The following is a 15,977-nucleotide window of genomic DNA, read 5'->3' as shown; positions in this document are numbered from 1 at the left end:
TTATTCTTTGTCTCTCTGGCTCATTTCTCTGCAATACAGCCTCCGATAATACCATGGTCCCACCTTCCCACTAAACAGAGCAAACAAACAGTCCAACACAAACCCAGCTACCCTAAAGTCGCCTCAGCCAGAAGCACCAATTTTTGAGCTGCTCTTCTGTATCCTCCTTTGGACAGTTCATCATATTAAATTGACATGCCAGTTATTTTGATGAATCACCTGTTATTAAACCATAAATCATTCTTCTACTGTCCAAGAAAGCCACAGGAAGGGAAAGAGAAGAGTCAGAAGGCGCCATCTTCCCCCTTTCAGAGGAGTTAGCAGACAGCCTTTACCCTGGCTGACTTTCCCATTGAATTAGGAGCATTTGAGGGGTTATTTAAGCATCAGACTGATGTGGGAGATCAAATGCCTTTTTAGCAATTTAACGGATTTAGGTGAAAAAGCCAACATGCCCTTTCCAAGGAAAACAGATGAAGAGAGGAATAATGGGAAGTGACGGCTGCTCGCAGTGTGGCCCAAACAGCAGCTAGGCAACTGGAGTCAGACGGGCCAGGAGTGCAAAAGCTGCCACAGCCTTTTCCTTAAGGATCATTGTGCTCCCTTAGTGCTTGCTGGTGAGACCTGTACCGAGAGCTAAGGTATGATGTCAGCGAGTCAACGGGCTCACTTGCCCAGCTCATTCAGTGCAGGACAAGAGCTCGGACCCAGGCCGAATGAACAAAACCAGCATCTTTTAGCGGCATGGAATTTTTACAATAACGCTGAAATGCAAATGGTCCCTTTTCCATTTGGAGGGGCACAGATCAGACCAGAACACTGGGTGAGGTTAATTCACCAAACTCGCTTCAGAGCATGTTAAGCTAACTACAGCACTATCGCTTTCCTTCCCTAACTCCATGGGCGGAGTACAAACCTAATGATGAGTATTTATTTACATGTGACTCCTGACAGCGTCTGCAAGATTTTGATGGCTTCTGTGCTGCCTAACACATTAGTAAGTAGGACAAATGCTGCAGCGCCACACAGTAATTACTTGGCATGTCCCCTGCTGGCATTATAGTAGAACACTGGCACCTAAAAGCCCCCCTTCCTTTTAGCACCCCAATAGAATGGTTGCAAAGGAGTCTAGGTCATGTCTGAGAAGGCCCAAGTACAAAGTGGCCAGGTGTGAGTGGTGGGAGCAATAGGGGTGAGAACACTTGCTCTAATAGAACGCTGCAGGGATTCCAGAAGGGTTTTATTAAAAAACTGATGGACTCTAGGGAGGGGTGGGCTGTTAAAAATTCTGATCTGGCTCCACAGTTTTGCAAACAGTCTTTTTCTTTATAATGGGCTGAACCAAAAAAAACATCACGTGTGTGGAACTGAAGATTTGGATTTGAGGTGTGCTTCTCCATAGCTATATTTAATTAACACTCTCTCTCTCTCTCCCCCCTCCTTACCCCCACCTTTTTTCTCAATGTGTAAGCAGGAAGTCACCCAATTTCACTGAATCCAGGATGACTTCTCTGAATGCCACTTGGACGTTATCCACTGCCTCACTGTCCTCTCAGGGGAGCATCTCAGAGAATGGCCCAAGGCAAAGCAGGCCTTTGAAATCGGCTTTCATGCCCATGGTTCTGAACTCGCCACTGAGAAACGTAGCTGTGCCGACCACCTCAGGACAAACGTCACTGAGGCGAGGACGTGGCAGTACTAGGAAGAGTAAGTTCTGGTGGGAGGGTAAAGATGGGCCTGTGAGTGTGTTCCCAGGTGGGCAAGTGGTACTGGGAGCCTTTAATTAACACAGACACTCAGGAATGAGGTAATAAATAACATGCTACAGCTCCTAGAGCGTGTGACGAGTTTACAGAACACATCCAGCTGGGATGGACGCCTACAGGGGCAATGTCTACATGATAGGCACTACAGTGGTATAGCCATGGTGCTAGAGCTATATTGCTGTAACCTCGTAGCATAGACACAACCTACAGTGAGGGAAGGAGTTTTTCCCATTGCTGTAGGAACTCCACCTCCCCGAGTGACAGTAGCTAAGTCAACAGAAGCATTCATCTAGTGACCAGCTGCACTTCCCCCAGGGCTGGATCAGCAGAGCTCTGACAGTCCAGTAGGTGGATATTTCACATGCCTGAGTGCCATAGCTGTCAGCTTAACCTTTATGTGTAGGCCAGGCCTTAGTCTTGTGTAAAACCTGTAGGTGGATGGACTGGGGGATCTGTCAGGAGAGATGGTTTGATGGTCAAATACGTCCTGGTTAAAACATATAGACTGACTAGATCTGCACTGTCATTTCCCACTCCTTGTTCCTACTTGTTAAATTAACTGATCTTCAGGCTGCTTAAAGTAAGAGAAGGTGGGGTTTGCAGGAGTCCTTAAATACTGAGACCCTAAGGCTGGAGTCCTGGAAGTTACAAAGGGATCGATTTGGTTCCTCCAGAATGTAAAACTTCGATCTTACAAAGAGCTTCAACATGGCCTCTGATTTTGTACCTGCAAAGAACTGCAGGTGAAATTTTGTGAACAGACATAATTGTGGGTGCATTTGACAGCACTTAGACATCTCACTACTGGATTTTTGGGTGCAAACAAGGGGTTAGATGTCACTTTCTGAGTCCAAGTAGGTGTTTGACCCATGTCCTTGACCCTAGTCTTCCCTTACTGCTCTATATGTTGGTTGATTGCTGTCTTCTACTCCAGAAGTGGCTGCATTTCAGTCCAGAGGGCATACTCACACTTCGTCAGGATGAAGTGTAATATCTATTTATTGGCATAACTGTAATAGCTGAGTGCCTCAAATATCACCAAATCAGGCCTCAGAGAAGCCTGCATGAGGTAAGAAATTATTATTGCACCCATTTTAAAGATGGGGAAACAATCACAGAATGAATAAGGTCATAGTGAGAGTCTACAGCAGAGCTGGCAATCAAATGCAAGGCTCCCGTTCTTAGTCCTGCCTTAACCACAAGACCAACCTTTCTCCCTGCTCCTGCTATTCCAAATTCCTGACTCAACACACAAAAGGATCCTTTCCAGGGGCTTAAGCAGAGCTCAGCATGCTGCATTCTTTGCATGAGGTTGGCAAGGTTTATTTCAGACAGCACAGGCTGTCATGGAATAAATCTCCAGCTATATTTAAGCAACTAAGCAATGCATTTTTCAATTGTTTCAGCCTGAACTGCTACTTGAGCTGTGCAGAGTCACTGGCTGGGGGTGAGGTTCATTTGCAAAGAACACGGTCAGTGTTTTTAGGCTCAAAATTGGATTTATCTTAAAAGTTGTTTTACCTTAAAGGGCTCGTTCCCCCACTGTGGTTCTGTTTAAAATCAATCTTTCAAGCAGTGGGAAATTGCAAAAGGAATAAAGCATGCATCGCCTGTAAAGTAAACATTCAAATGGAATAGGCTGTGATATGCAAACAACAAATGTCACACAGCGGAGAGACCTGCTAGTGAGGGCTCAGAATAGGTAGGCTGACCAGATAGCAAGTGTCAAAAAATCGGGATAGGAGGTGGGGGGGTAATAGGAGCGTATATAAGAAAAAGACCCAAAAATCAGGACTGTCCCTATAAAATCGGGACATCTGTCACCCTAAGTATGGGGCTCATGTTTGGGATTAGTAGCTGACTGGCAAAAAACGGCCCACCTCTGTGAAGTCAGTGGTAGTTGAGAGCACACAGCAAGCAAAGTCCTTGCCCAAGGACCTTAGCACCTGGCAGGATCAGATCCTTCTAGGTTGAGGTTCTACCCACTTACTTCAATTTATCCAGGGCAGGGGGAGTAGAAGAATTTTGTGGCGAATCAGTGTGCGACATGTCATTGCCTCACCTGTTGATGCAAGAGTCAACATGGAAATTCAGTATTTTTATGCTGTGTTAACATGGCTCAAAGCCTGAGATAGTTGTAGTCTTTAGGGTGACCAGATGTCCTGATTTTACAAAGGACAGTCCTGATTTTTGGGTCTAGTACCCCCCATCCCCATTTTTCACATTTGCTGTCTGGTCACCTTAATGGTCCTGCAGCATACAGGCGGATTGAGGAACGTCAAGCCTGTCTTGCCCATTGCCATATAGAAGGCAGAAGAATTAAGAATTTTTATTTTTAAATTCCATGGATTGAGTTCAGCCTACATTAACTGACAAAGAGGAGGGGAGTAAATCCCAGTGGTTAGAGCAGGGGACTCCAGACAGGCTTCTCAGTTCTATTCCTGACTCCATCACAGACTCATTGCGTTGCCTAGTGCAAATCACATTGTCTCTGCGCCTCATCTCCTTACATTTGGAAAATGATGACAACAGTACCTATCTAGTACCACACCTTATTGTTTGTATTGCCCCAGCATGCTGAGGCCTTGTCACGGAGTCACCGGGCGTTTCTCTGGAACTGCTCCCCACCAAGCCAGTCAGGACTTTGGGGAGCCTCCTCTCCCTTGGAGCAGATTTGTTCAGGGCAAGAAATTCACATGTCTTCACCTCCTGGGTCTCTCCTTGGAGCATTCGGCATCCTCTGCCCTCCGTGCACTTCCCCCAGACAGCCCGCCCCAGCGGGGTCCTGGGGAATCCACAGGGTCCTGCACCCCCACTTTGCAGTCAGACGTGACTCTCAGCCAGCCAGTAACACAGAGGTTTATTCGCTGACAGGAACAGGGTCTAAAACAGAGCTTGTAGATACAGCAAACTGGACCCCTCAGCGCGGTTCATTCTGCGGGACAGTGAGCCAGCCCCACGTCTGCCACTTCACTCCTGTCCCCAGCAAGCTCCAGAAACTAACAACCCCTTCCAGCCCCCTCCTCTCTGCTCAAGTTCCTTTCCGGGCCAGGAGGTACCTGATCTCTTTGTCTCCAACACCTTCAGCTGGCACATTTTGCAGAGAGGCTCAGGCCAATCAGTTGCTGAGACAAGAGTGCCAGGCATTTAGGTGCACTGGCCCCTTCCTCTGCAGCAATCACACACCCTTATTCCACCACCTAGATACTTAAGAACTGCCTAGGGGACACTGAGGCACCAACACAGTATTCAGAGCAAATATTAAGAACATTCCCAGTTCGTCACATGCCTCAATCAAACTGAGGCCCCATTGTGCTAGGTGCTGTACAAATACAAAGAAGTGCTGGGAAAATGAATTCATTAAGCTTTAAGATTCTCAGATAAAAGGCACGATCCGTTACCTGCAAAGTCTGCTTAGGGAACCCCTGTGGAATTGTGGGGAGTGGAAGAAGTAATTTTTGCTCACTTGTCATTTATATTGGGCCTCCAACCATGCAATGGCCCCTGCAGACCTGTAGGAATTCAGTCAGAGCCTGCCTCAGACAGCAGACAATCTCAGCAACCAACAAGAGATGGTGGAAGGGGATGAAACATGAGAGTTTTTCTCTTTTCTGATTCTTTTTAAATTTTCATATTTGCCCATTGGCACCTGTTTATTTTAACCTTCATCGTCTATTGACTTCAAAATGATCTTTCTCCGCAGATGGATCACTGCAGAGACCTGTGCAGCCCAGAGCTCTCACTCAGGCTGTTGGATCCCTCAGTCGCGCTCCAGCTGCCACAGTGCGGCCCCAGCAACTTCAGCTTTACCAGCATGTCTCCTCTCAGCCCCATGGCACCCCTGGCATGGTGGACCCAGGAGCCAGGCCAAGCGCCTCCCATGATGCTTCATTGCTGCTTGTGCCCAGGGCGGGTGAAAGCAGATCTCCTTCTGTATGTAGCTCAGTGATCCTGGATGCCAAAGAATCCCCAGCAAAAAGTGAACCGGCTCCAAAGCCACCTCCATCAGCTCCGCCCTCCATCCTGGTGAAACCAGATACCTCCCGGAACAGCACCGAAAAGGTAGAGTAAGGCTGAGTCATTGCAAGAAGCGGTACACTGACCCTCTACCTCTGGAAAGTCCAGAAAATCCTGCTGGGACTGACCTTAGGTTTCAGCTGACTATTCACCATAGTTCAGATCCCAGGAGGTTCTTACTTCTGTGAGTCCATACTCAGGCAAGACTCCTAATGTGATTCATTGAGATTTGTGCTCATGTTCTCAGGATTTTGCCCCCCTCCTACACCCAACCCCACCCCAAGTTTATTATTGTTGGAATGAAACCATTCACAGGGCACAGATCTTGTGGACTCTATTTGCAAAAGCCCCTGCTCACTTATGGCCAAATCCTCACATATTTACCCAGACCTTAATCCAGGCAAGGGTCCATGAGGATTTGAGTGACAAATGAGTAAGAACCTCCGAATCTGGCTATTAGAACTCAGGCTTGTCCTGCCAGGGCTTCTGAGCCTCCTGACTGGCTTCCTTTGCTTGTGTGTTAATTGCTTCTCTGCGGAATAGGTTGGGTGTTTTCTGGTTGACGTCTGTAGTAAAAAAAACCAAATGGTTCCATCTGAGGAGTGAAACTACCCTGGTGGCAACTTTCCCCACAGGTGGCACCTGCAGAATAACTTTGTAAAAGCCACTCAAGTCCCACAAAATGAGGCCAGCCCAGAGGTTTCTGGGTAGCATATTAGCTAGAGATTCATCTTTCCAGAGTCCCAGGTAAAAGAGAGCCAGAGGATGGAAATCAGGTTCTGAACACACCCATGTATTCTGGATGAATGGCATAGCAGGATAGAGGTCAGCCTCTCTCAGGCTAATACCATTCCATAGCCTATGTTCTCCTCCATTTTAACTCATACTGTATCCAATCCTGCCTCTCTAGGTTCTCATATTGCCCCCATTGTGTGGTATCCAGTTATTCTGGTACCCACTATGCTCTTCTGATGTTTCCCGCTTGGTACAGTACACACTGTAAAGCCTCTAACAACTCCATTGCTGCACACCATCCCAGACGTGGGGTGTACCTAGTCCCCTGCAGGGAAAGTATCTGTGCTCCATCCTAGCAGCACAATGTCACAGCAGATCAAAGCAAAGGCAGAGACTCATTGCATTTCTGCAGTAGTAACTCTTGGTTCTGTTCACATTTCAGCAAGTGAAAACAGTGAGATTTCAGACCTACAGCCCACCTCCGTCCAAGCGACACAGCTCACAGCCATCACCAAACCATCCAGGTAGCAAAACTGAGCAGGGCACAGCCACAGAGGCAGCCCAGCCAGAAGCAAACACCCTGGGCCCTGACATGACAGCTCTCTATTCACACCGAGTCAGCTCCAGCCCAGTGCATCTGAGGAGGACGCTGCACCCAAAGACATCATCGCTGGATCTTTCTGTCCAGGCGGGGCAACTGACCTTCCCTATCAAAAAGAACTACAGCAGCGTTTCTGAGAATTGACAGGTTTTTTCCATTTAATTGCTTTTCTTTTCAAATGGGGTTTTCCCCTTTGTGATAAAACAAGCCCCCCAAGACCTCACACCAACCTGCCACCACTTCCACTTCTCCTTACAGGAGCTAGAGATCCAGTCAGGAACTTACCAGACCCCAGTTCCATGGGGAGCAAGGCCTCCTTCAGGCACTCACAATATCTGCAGGTGGCCAGCCAGTAACTTGGGGGTCTCTGTGGAACCGGGATGGGGTCAGCAACTCTCTATAATCTTATGGTAAAGTCTCATTTTAAATGCATATGACCCACATCCATCTGTATGTCATGGCAATGCATCCAATGTCATCAGCCCACACTGCCCCAGTGAGGAGATGTAAGGACCACAGATCAACATGGAATGAGTTTTTGGTCCCTGCAAAACCAGTGTTCTCTGGTATCCTCCAATATCTTGCAGCCAGCCTTATAGAAAAGTGGAAGAGGGAAGAAGTGTGCATATATCAGAAATAGTTAAACCTTTTTGGTATCCTCTCTGCTATGAAAGCCCATAGAGATCAAAACTCTGGTTCATTACCTTTCTCAGCTCTACAGGATAAAGGAACCATAAATCAAATTCAGGCAGTTCCTGGATGAATTTTCAAGTTCACCTTTGATGGGTTTTTGCTTCAGTTTTTGAGCTTGAGAGTAGAGGTAATTTTCTGGGGCGATAACCCTGCCCTGCAATCAGTACTAAGCTGCAGCTGTTTATGACAGTCATTGAGTCCTTGCAGTCATGTGATTTGGATCTTGCTTCTGCTGATTTGGTTGTTTTTTTTCTGATTTTTGGACAGGATAGGCAGCACCTGCTAGATGCCTGTGATTCGGCTGCAATGCTATTTCCCCCTATTTAAATCCTAAATGGATTTTTAAAAATCCAGGTCCATGTTGAGGTTTGTGATGTCTAGGTATACAGCAAAGACCCAGATGTGAAGGGCTAGGTGACTAAGGATACATATAATATATTTTGCAACCCTTTCACAATAACAAGGCTTGGTATTAAACAGGAAGGTGGGTGTATTTTGTAGCTGGAAGGGGTTGGACAAAGACAACAGAACCAGTCTTTAGAGCTGTCACTTTAAAGTACATCCACGCCCACTTTGATCTCCTCACATCACTATCTCTCTCCATATCTTGGGTATATTTAGGATACCTATCACCATGGCATCAAAGCACTGAAACACCGTGCGCAAAAACTCTGATTGAGATATCTCCTGGCCCAAAATAACTACATGCTATTTTACCAAAGTGCCAATTTCACTGTCAGTATTTCCTTTCCCTGTCACTGCTCAGGACTCAAAGCATGTGTGTGTGTAAGCACAAAGCCCCCTCCCTTTCGATCAGCCTGATTCTGCTAGTGCTGTCACGACACAATGGGAACAAGGTCCAAGTTCACAAGAGTTTTGATCACGTTGAATATGTGGCACTTGTTTGGGTGTATGCACCATTCCATATTCAGTATCATATAATGGATCATTGTGTGGCTTTGCAAACTCGTGTTTTTCACAGGTGATATGAAACCTCACTCACCTCACTGTATCTTATCATTCACATGGAGAGAGGTGGTTTCTTCATGAAAGGGAAGCTCCTGAACTGATGCTAATACAAGCTGGATCTGGCTAGTGTAGGTATGGTTTTGAGGAAGGACTTTAGTGGTTTATTCAATTGTAATGGTTTGATTTTCAGAAGTGCTGCTGAGCACCTGCAGCTCTCACTGATATATCCATGGGAGCTGCAGATGCTCCACATCTCTGAAAAATCATGTTACCAATGTTCATGCCTTTGCATGGATGGCAGGACTCTGGAAAGGGAGAAGAGAATATAGCTTCATCACAATTGCACAGATTTCTAGCTGGGTACCTAATGTTGTATCCCCAGAATGAATAGTGTTCTGTTATTAATAATTAATCATTCCCATAACCTCTTTCTGCCTGAATGGAGTCTCTTGTGGGAAAATCTGCCCCAGCTACAGATTAACCTGACAAGGTGACTTTACCTCAACATATGTTTCGGTCTGAAGACACTGGTGAATTAGTGTGTTGCTTCCTTTCTGTTCTCCTTCTTTAAATCTCTCTTTGCACGCAGACAGTTCTAAAGTGCCTGTTGAGTTTACAAAACTACTGATGGGCTCTCCTTTGCTCTTTCACCTTGCTCTTTTGAGGTTCTGAAATTACACCACCTTAGCCTTTTAAACCGGGGTTAATTGCCAGTAATCCGAGAGGATCTTTATTGGAGCTGCCCGAGGCTTCCCAATCTATCACATCAGGCTTGGCTGTTGATAAATGTGGGGTGTCATGAGTCATGCTCCAGGCAAAATTGGAATTGACAGCCTCAAACCTGACTGGATTTTTTTAGCTGAAATGCCGGGAAAGGCATCAGCCATCAGTAACATTCTATATAGAATCATTCTGTCCATCTAGTGCAGAGACATAATGTGTGTGTATGAGCAAAACACCTTGAGCCCACTAGTTCATGATGCAACAAGCTTTTAAGTCTAAATAGAGCGTCTCCTATACAATATTCCATTTTGTTCCAGCACTTGCATTCAGCACCTTAGGAACCTAATCTCTCCATCTTCAGTGGACATAGCTGTCTCTCTCTCTCTTTAACTTCCTCCTATGGACTTGAGGAAGCATTGAGTGAAATGCGTGCATTGGAAGAGAATTGAAATGCCTGCTCCAAGTCCTGCTGTACTGGCAAAGAAACAGAAGTTTAACTCCCTACCTTACAAAGAATAGCTGCCACTGTATATCGTTTCAGAGTGATGGTCATGTTAGTCTGTATCAGCAAAGAACAGGAGTACTTGTGGCACCTTAGAGACTAACAAATGTATTTGGGCATAAGTTTTCACAGGCTAAAACCCACTTCATCAGATGCACGGAGTGGAAAATACACTAGAAAGATATATATATACACAGTGAAAATCTTAACTTCTCAGGCTGGCACATGCCTCAGCATTCACATGCCTAGTCCTTGCAGCCCAAAAGGAGGAAGCTTTTGCTGCTTAATGGCAAGCGAGCGGTCACAGGGCTGTGTGACTTTAAGGTAAATGCTTTAGATCACGGATGTCAGGCCCATGGGCCACATACAGTTCAGAGCAACTACACCTCTGGCTCTACAAATGGCCTAATCAAGACAATCACACTAGGCTTATTTCTAGTGTGCTCATATGAATGAGTAAAATGGCTTTTTTCCCCCATAGCCTCTCTATTTTGAACCCAAGGTTCCACTTTCTACTGTTCCACACCTGCAGCATTTGCCAGTGACTCCATCTGTATAATTAATTCTCCTGGATGGCTTCCCCCCGCCCTCCCCTGGTGCTCTGACATAGCTGCTTTAGATGAGCCAGCTGTTGGTTAGTATATCAGCAGATTTCAGAGTGGGTCATAGAAAGCCACCTAGCCTTTCATCAGCATGCTGTAAATCATCATTCGGAGTAGGGCATGAACAGGAAAACCTGCCTAGCTATAGGTATAAACTATTAAAAGATCTGATCGAGGCCATGTCTGTTAGGCTTTTCTGTCTCCTTGAGTGCATTTGGGGAAATCTAGTGCTTTTTGGTGCCTTTTTTTTAAAGGGGTTATGAATCTTTAGCTAAGGGATATTGTCTCTAAAATGTTCATTATTCATCAGAGTGACAGTTTTAGCAAAACCAAACAACTTGATTTTTCTACTCGTTTGCACCTTGTGTAGTCATCTTTGTCTGTGCAAATTGAGGGTACATTGCTACTTCTCATTTGGTAGCATTGTACATCCCTTTGCATAAGTCTTAGACTATGTCTGCACTTTTTACAGGGAGCGCAATTCCCAGCTCGAGGAACCCTGTCACGTTAGCTCTGATGCAGCTAGCATGTTGAAAACAGAGCACAACCACAACAGCGTGGGTGGCAGGAGGGGCTACTCACCCCCATATATGTACCTACTGTCTCAGACGGGTACATACTTCAGGTGGCTAGCCCGGGTCACCAGTGTGACTAAACTCTATTGTTTGTGTGGTAGCTTGATCAGAGAGAGCACATGTATGTCTCCACGAGCTGAGACTCATGCCCCCAGCTCCAAGAGTAGACATACTCTAAATGACAGCACACAGTACAAGGCAGTGAAGATCAGGCCTTTTGTCCATGCCATTGGTGGCCTCTGACCACTGAATGGGGTTTTTTTAATTTGTGAAAGCAGATGCCAGCTGTTAGCACTTGTGCAGTGGGATGATGAGCTACTAAACCCAAGGGAGATGGAACAATTTGTGTAGTGGGGCTGCTGAGAGCCATTGAACCAAACCATAAACCCTATAAATAATAGAAACCACTTCAAGCCAGCGAGTGTGGCAGCACCCCCAGTTCCAGCACCTATGACTTAACTTGTTCAAACAGATACACAATATTCCCATGTAGCCCTGCTATATACAATGATAGAGACATGATAATTAGTGCTTAAGAGCATAGGAAGAGAGAAACTCATGTTTCAGTGCTTAGCCTCACCTCAGCTAACAGGATTTAGGATGAGAGCTTCTGAGGGTGGGGTAGGAAAGGCAGATTATCTCGCCATGGGGTTTCTTGCTCCATTTTCTGAAGCATCTGGTGCGGACATAGGCAGTATACTGGATGTAGGTGCACCACAACAGATCCCAGCTGGCACTCCCTCATGATGTCTCTGTAGCACTCAGTTCTTGCAAATTGAAATAGCAAGACCAAATCTTGCTGTATTGATAAGTCCGATGCCTTTCATTTTGGTCACAGATTATCAGACAAAATAAAAAGTACAAAGGAAAAAAAAAGTTAGCAACGTCAGAATATCATTCCAGATGCAGTGCAGTTTAATGGGTTTGGATAATGAAAACAGATTGCTCTCTATCTAACAAGTTGAATGTAAAAGAGCAGGCTGGTCACACAGAGCCTCCCCCATCAATAGAGGGCCTTGATTGTCTGAAGTGCATAGAAAGGAGCCCTGGGATAGAGAATAAAGTAGTACAGTGGGGACAAAGGGACCATTAATGAACCTCTTTCAAGTTTGTGAACAGGGCTTCTCCTCAGCTCACAGTATCAGCTCATTTTGTGTGATTAGTTAATGAATTGGAGTTTGGATCAGATCATTCATCAGCCCTGTTTTAATTGCCTGCCTAGCTGCTCAAGGACCTGGAAGTTCTTCAATAAGTAACCTAACCCCTTGAGCTTGAACTGCAGTCATGTTTCCTGATGAGAAAAGAAAAGAGAAGAGACAGCAAAGGCGAGAACCAGAACATTTTAACCAATTGTTTCCACCAGTTTCTCTTGCAGAATACAACTGTGGCGCTAGCTAGAAGTGACTGCAGTCAGACTCACCAGAGAGGCAACCAAACAGCCTTGTAATACTGATGGGAGAATTTACCAGTCCAGGCCCAAAATCTGCTCTTCCACCTTTACCACAAGGAGGAGAATAATAAAAAAAAGGAGTCTGAGCCATCAAAAACAAAGGCATGCACAAAGGAGGGCAAGCAGGGACAAAGGCACCCCCTGCTAATCAGTGGAGGCACAGAACTCCTCCAGCCCAGGGGCTGCAGTGGGAGCTGACAGCTCCTCCAGTCCCGGGGCTGTGGCAGAGGTACAAAACATGCCCCTTCAAAAGCAGTGAAATTAAAATCTCCTGATCAAAAACATTATCTGCCACATTTTGCAAGGCTACTTTAGAGGCAACCCCACCCTAACTCTGTTCCTGTCATGGTCCCTTCAAGTATGAAGTTGTCACCTGTAGTTGGGACAAGGGAGAGAAGTTGCAGAGGGACAATATCTGCCCCATGATAGGGGTGCCTAATGGAGAGTTTTATCACTTGATGAGATGGATGGGCTGGGATTATAAATGGGTTACATTCAAGAAGGATGGCTAATCACATGGAAAATAGATTCAGAATTATATGTTTACTGGGAGTTGAGAAGAGCTGAGACATGCAAATGAGGTATATATGCAGATCACAGGCTACATAAGTTGGGGTTCCTTTTATTTCCTTTCTTATTTTTGAGCCTTCAGTGTTCACATTTTCTCCACAACCAGTAGAGCTGGAAACTTTCTGTAAATGAAAGCTTAGTGTCACTTAATCACTTGACTCCAGAAGCTGGGGCTTTGTGGAAAAAACACGAGATATCATAAATCTTGTGATAAACTAATCAAAGTTGAGAATGAGGTGTACAATACCAAACCTTCGTTTCTTTCCCTCTCGTGCTTGGTTCCTCCTTTCAGACACAATCCAGGTGTCTTGATACTGGAAAGACAGGCTAGCATCCAGGAAAACAGCATACAGAGGAAATAGTGTCAGATGCTAAGGAGAATTAGGTTGTGACTAGTGACCAATCTTCATGGTAGGTAGAGCGGTATTGTAAATATAGGAGGACATCAGGAAACGTTTGCTGGATATCCATCTCAAGAGTGCTCAGAGGAAAACCAGGAAGACCCTTCTGTTTGCATCAGAACAAGCAACAAAGTTTACAATCATTCTTCATCACTTAGCATGATATATCCACAGCAGTGATCTTATCTAACATGTGCATACAGTCTATTTACGTGTCATGATCAAATGACAAGCAAGCACCCTTCTTCTGCTCCAAATATTTTGCCCTGACTAGGCAAGGGCATTTTCTGGAACTAGCATTAGGAAGAGCAATTAGCTTTAGTGCATTTAGACATCAAATCCATTCTGTATTTTTAGTCACGAGGTATTTTAAATAGGTCACTTGTTTCCTAGTGTTTCATGTTCTGCCCTGATCCTGTTAATTTTTCATAAACTACAAAAAAGAAGCTAAAACACTGACAGGTCTGACCTAAATCCACAAAATCCAGGTTAAAGACTAAAAATCTGGGAGGATAGACAGCCCTTACCTTACATAGCAGTTATTTACTATATGGCAAAGAGAAAGAGACATAATGCAAAGCAAGGCTGGTGTCAGCCTACGTTTTTCATTCTGACCTCTGAACTGTCATTGCTTTGAGGGGTCACTTCAACCTGGGGCTCTGTAGCTCTTGTTTGTTTGTTAGCTTTATAGCAAGTATTTTTTTAAATAAAAAACTCCAGAGGCATCAAATATATAGATGAAGAGTAAGAAGAAATAAGCGTGAGTATGAGGAGTGAGGCCAAATCAACATCACATGCCCATTGTATAAAATCTCTTGATGTTGTTATAGGTAAATGCGTCACTGTAGTGTTATAGATACCGGACCAGCTTCCTGAAGCCTCTGTGGCCCCTTTAGTCTTCTAGGGTGGCACAAAGGGACTGCAAACTACTGAGACAACCGCTCCTGCCCTGGAAATACCCCCACTATAAGGAGGATTTTCTGGTAGCACAGGACACACTACCTCTCCTCACAGCTCCCACTGTGGAGGTGCAGGGGATGTGCCCACAGCATGGTGCCCTCCAGCTATTCTCATTGATGAAACCACCCACAGGAGTTACCACACAGAAACCAATTATAAATTACAGAAGCCATTGGGCTGCTCTAAATTGCTCAAGGCCCAACAGGGCCCAGAATTTTGGGAGCATGATGATGGGCTTTATGCTCCCCTCTCTCTCTCTCCCTCCCCCTACTCCATGCCTAGCACAGAAAAGCAGTAATGCAGGGCTTGGCCCACAGATTATACACACAAGTGATTTCATAATATGAATCATTTATTAAATAGAGTCATTACAGTTTATTGTGTAAATAAATATTTAAATGTAATAAAGTCCATAGAAAGCATTTTTTCCTTCATGCACAGTGGCTTTTTAAAATGTTTGTTTTCTATTGATATCTCAGCTGTTTAAAAAGTAACAGTTTAAAACACCCAAAGTAGCCCATGTTCAGGGCTTGACCCTGCCCAGCTAAAGCCAATGAGAGTTTAGCCAGAAACTTCAGTGAGAACATACACAAGTCATTTACTCTGAATTCCACTTTGTAAGTGAGACTGGTTTTTTGTTTGGTTGGTTTTTAAATTTTACTGATGGCAGAAACCACTATTTGGAGTGGCTCCTGATAACCATAAAAATGATCAAACTTGGTAAAAATATAAACATGGGGAAAATAGTATATCTAGACCAAGTTTCAGCCCAAAATTCATATATTTTAAGGTCAAAAGGAACCATTAGATAATCTAGTCTGACCTCCTGCATAGCAGAGGCCATAGAATTTCATTCAGTTGTTCCTATATTGAACCCAATAGCCGTTAATATGGAGTAACATTGCATTGTGTTATAAATGAATAGAATGGAAACATTTTTTGTTTGTTTGTTTTTTTAATAGAGAGTAGAATATATTTTCTTCCCTAATTTTGTGATGGGGGGAGAGCTTTGGAGAGGTGGACAGAACATATAATTTTCATCTATTGTTTAAAAATAACTGATGTATAAATTCAGTTATGCGAAGTTCATTTTTTAAAGGTTTTTCAATTTAACTCACTTTCCTCAAGCGGAGGAAGTGAAAAGTTGATGAACAAAATGTATCTTCATCTTCTGTTTTGTATTAACCACTGAGGTATTTATTTTGTATTTCATCCGTTGAAAGGCTCTGGTTTTAGAATACTCTAAGTTACTACAAATTGACTTGTTTTAAGTTTCTCTCTCTAACGTTTAGGTTTGTTGTCTGTAGACCAATAAAAAAAAAGTTACCTTGACTTGAGTGGACTACTGCACCTTATACACTGGAAATGTAATTGACAGACTGGGTTTCAGAATGAGTGCACTACAAAAATTAG

The 15,977-nt window shown here is 44.5% G+C and overlaps 1 protein-coding gene across 1 annotated transcript in view; it reads left to right on the top strand.

Moving 5' to 3' along the window:
- Window positions 1-9,050, top strand: part of SH3RF2 (SH3 domain containing ring finger 2) — a 74,279-nt gene extending 65,229 nt beyond the window's left edge. Inside the window, exons 7-9 of the mRNA XM_032801513.2 lie at window positions 1,475-1,707; window positions 5,470-5,828; window positions 6,961-9,050. Coding sequence (XP_032657404.1) covers window positions 1,475-1,707; window positions 5,470-5,828; window positions 6,961-7,263 — 895 coding nt within the window. The 3' untranslated portion in view covers window positions 7,264-9,050. The remainder of the gene's footprint in view (window positions 1-1,474; window positions 1,708-5,469; window positions 5,829-6,960) is intronic.
- Window positions 9,051-15,977: the final 6,927 nt, after the last annotated feature.

Source organism: Chelonoidis abingdonii, chromosome 7 (genome assembly GCF_003597395.2).
Source record: "Chelonoidis abingdonii isolate Lonesome George chromosome 7, CheloAbing_2.0, whole genome shotgun sequence".
NCBI lineage: Eukaryota > Metazoa > Chordata > Testudines > Testudinidae > Chelonoidis > Chelonoidis abingdonii.
This window is presented reverse-complemented; position numbering and strand designations above follow the sequence as displayed.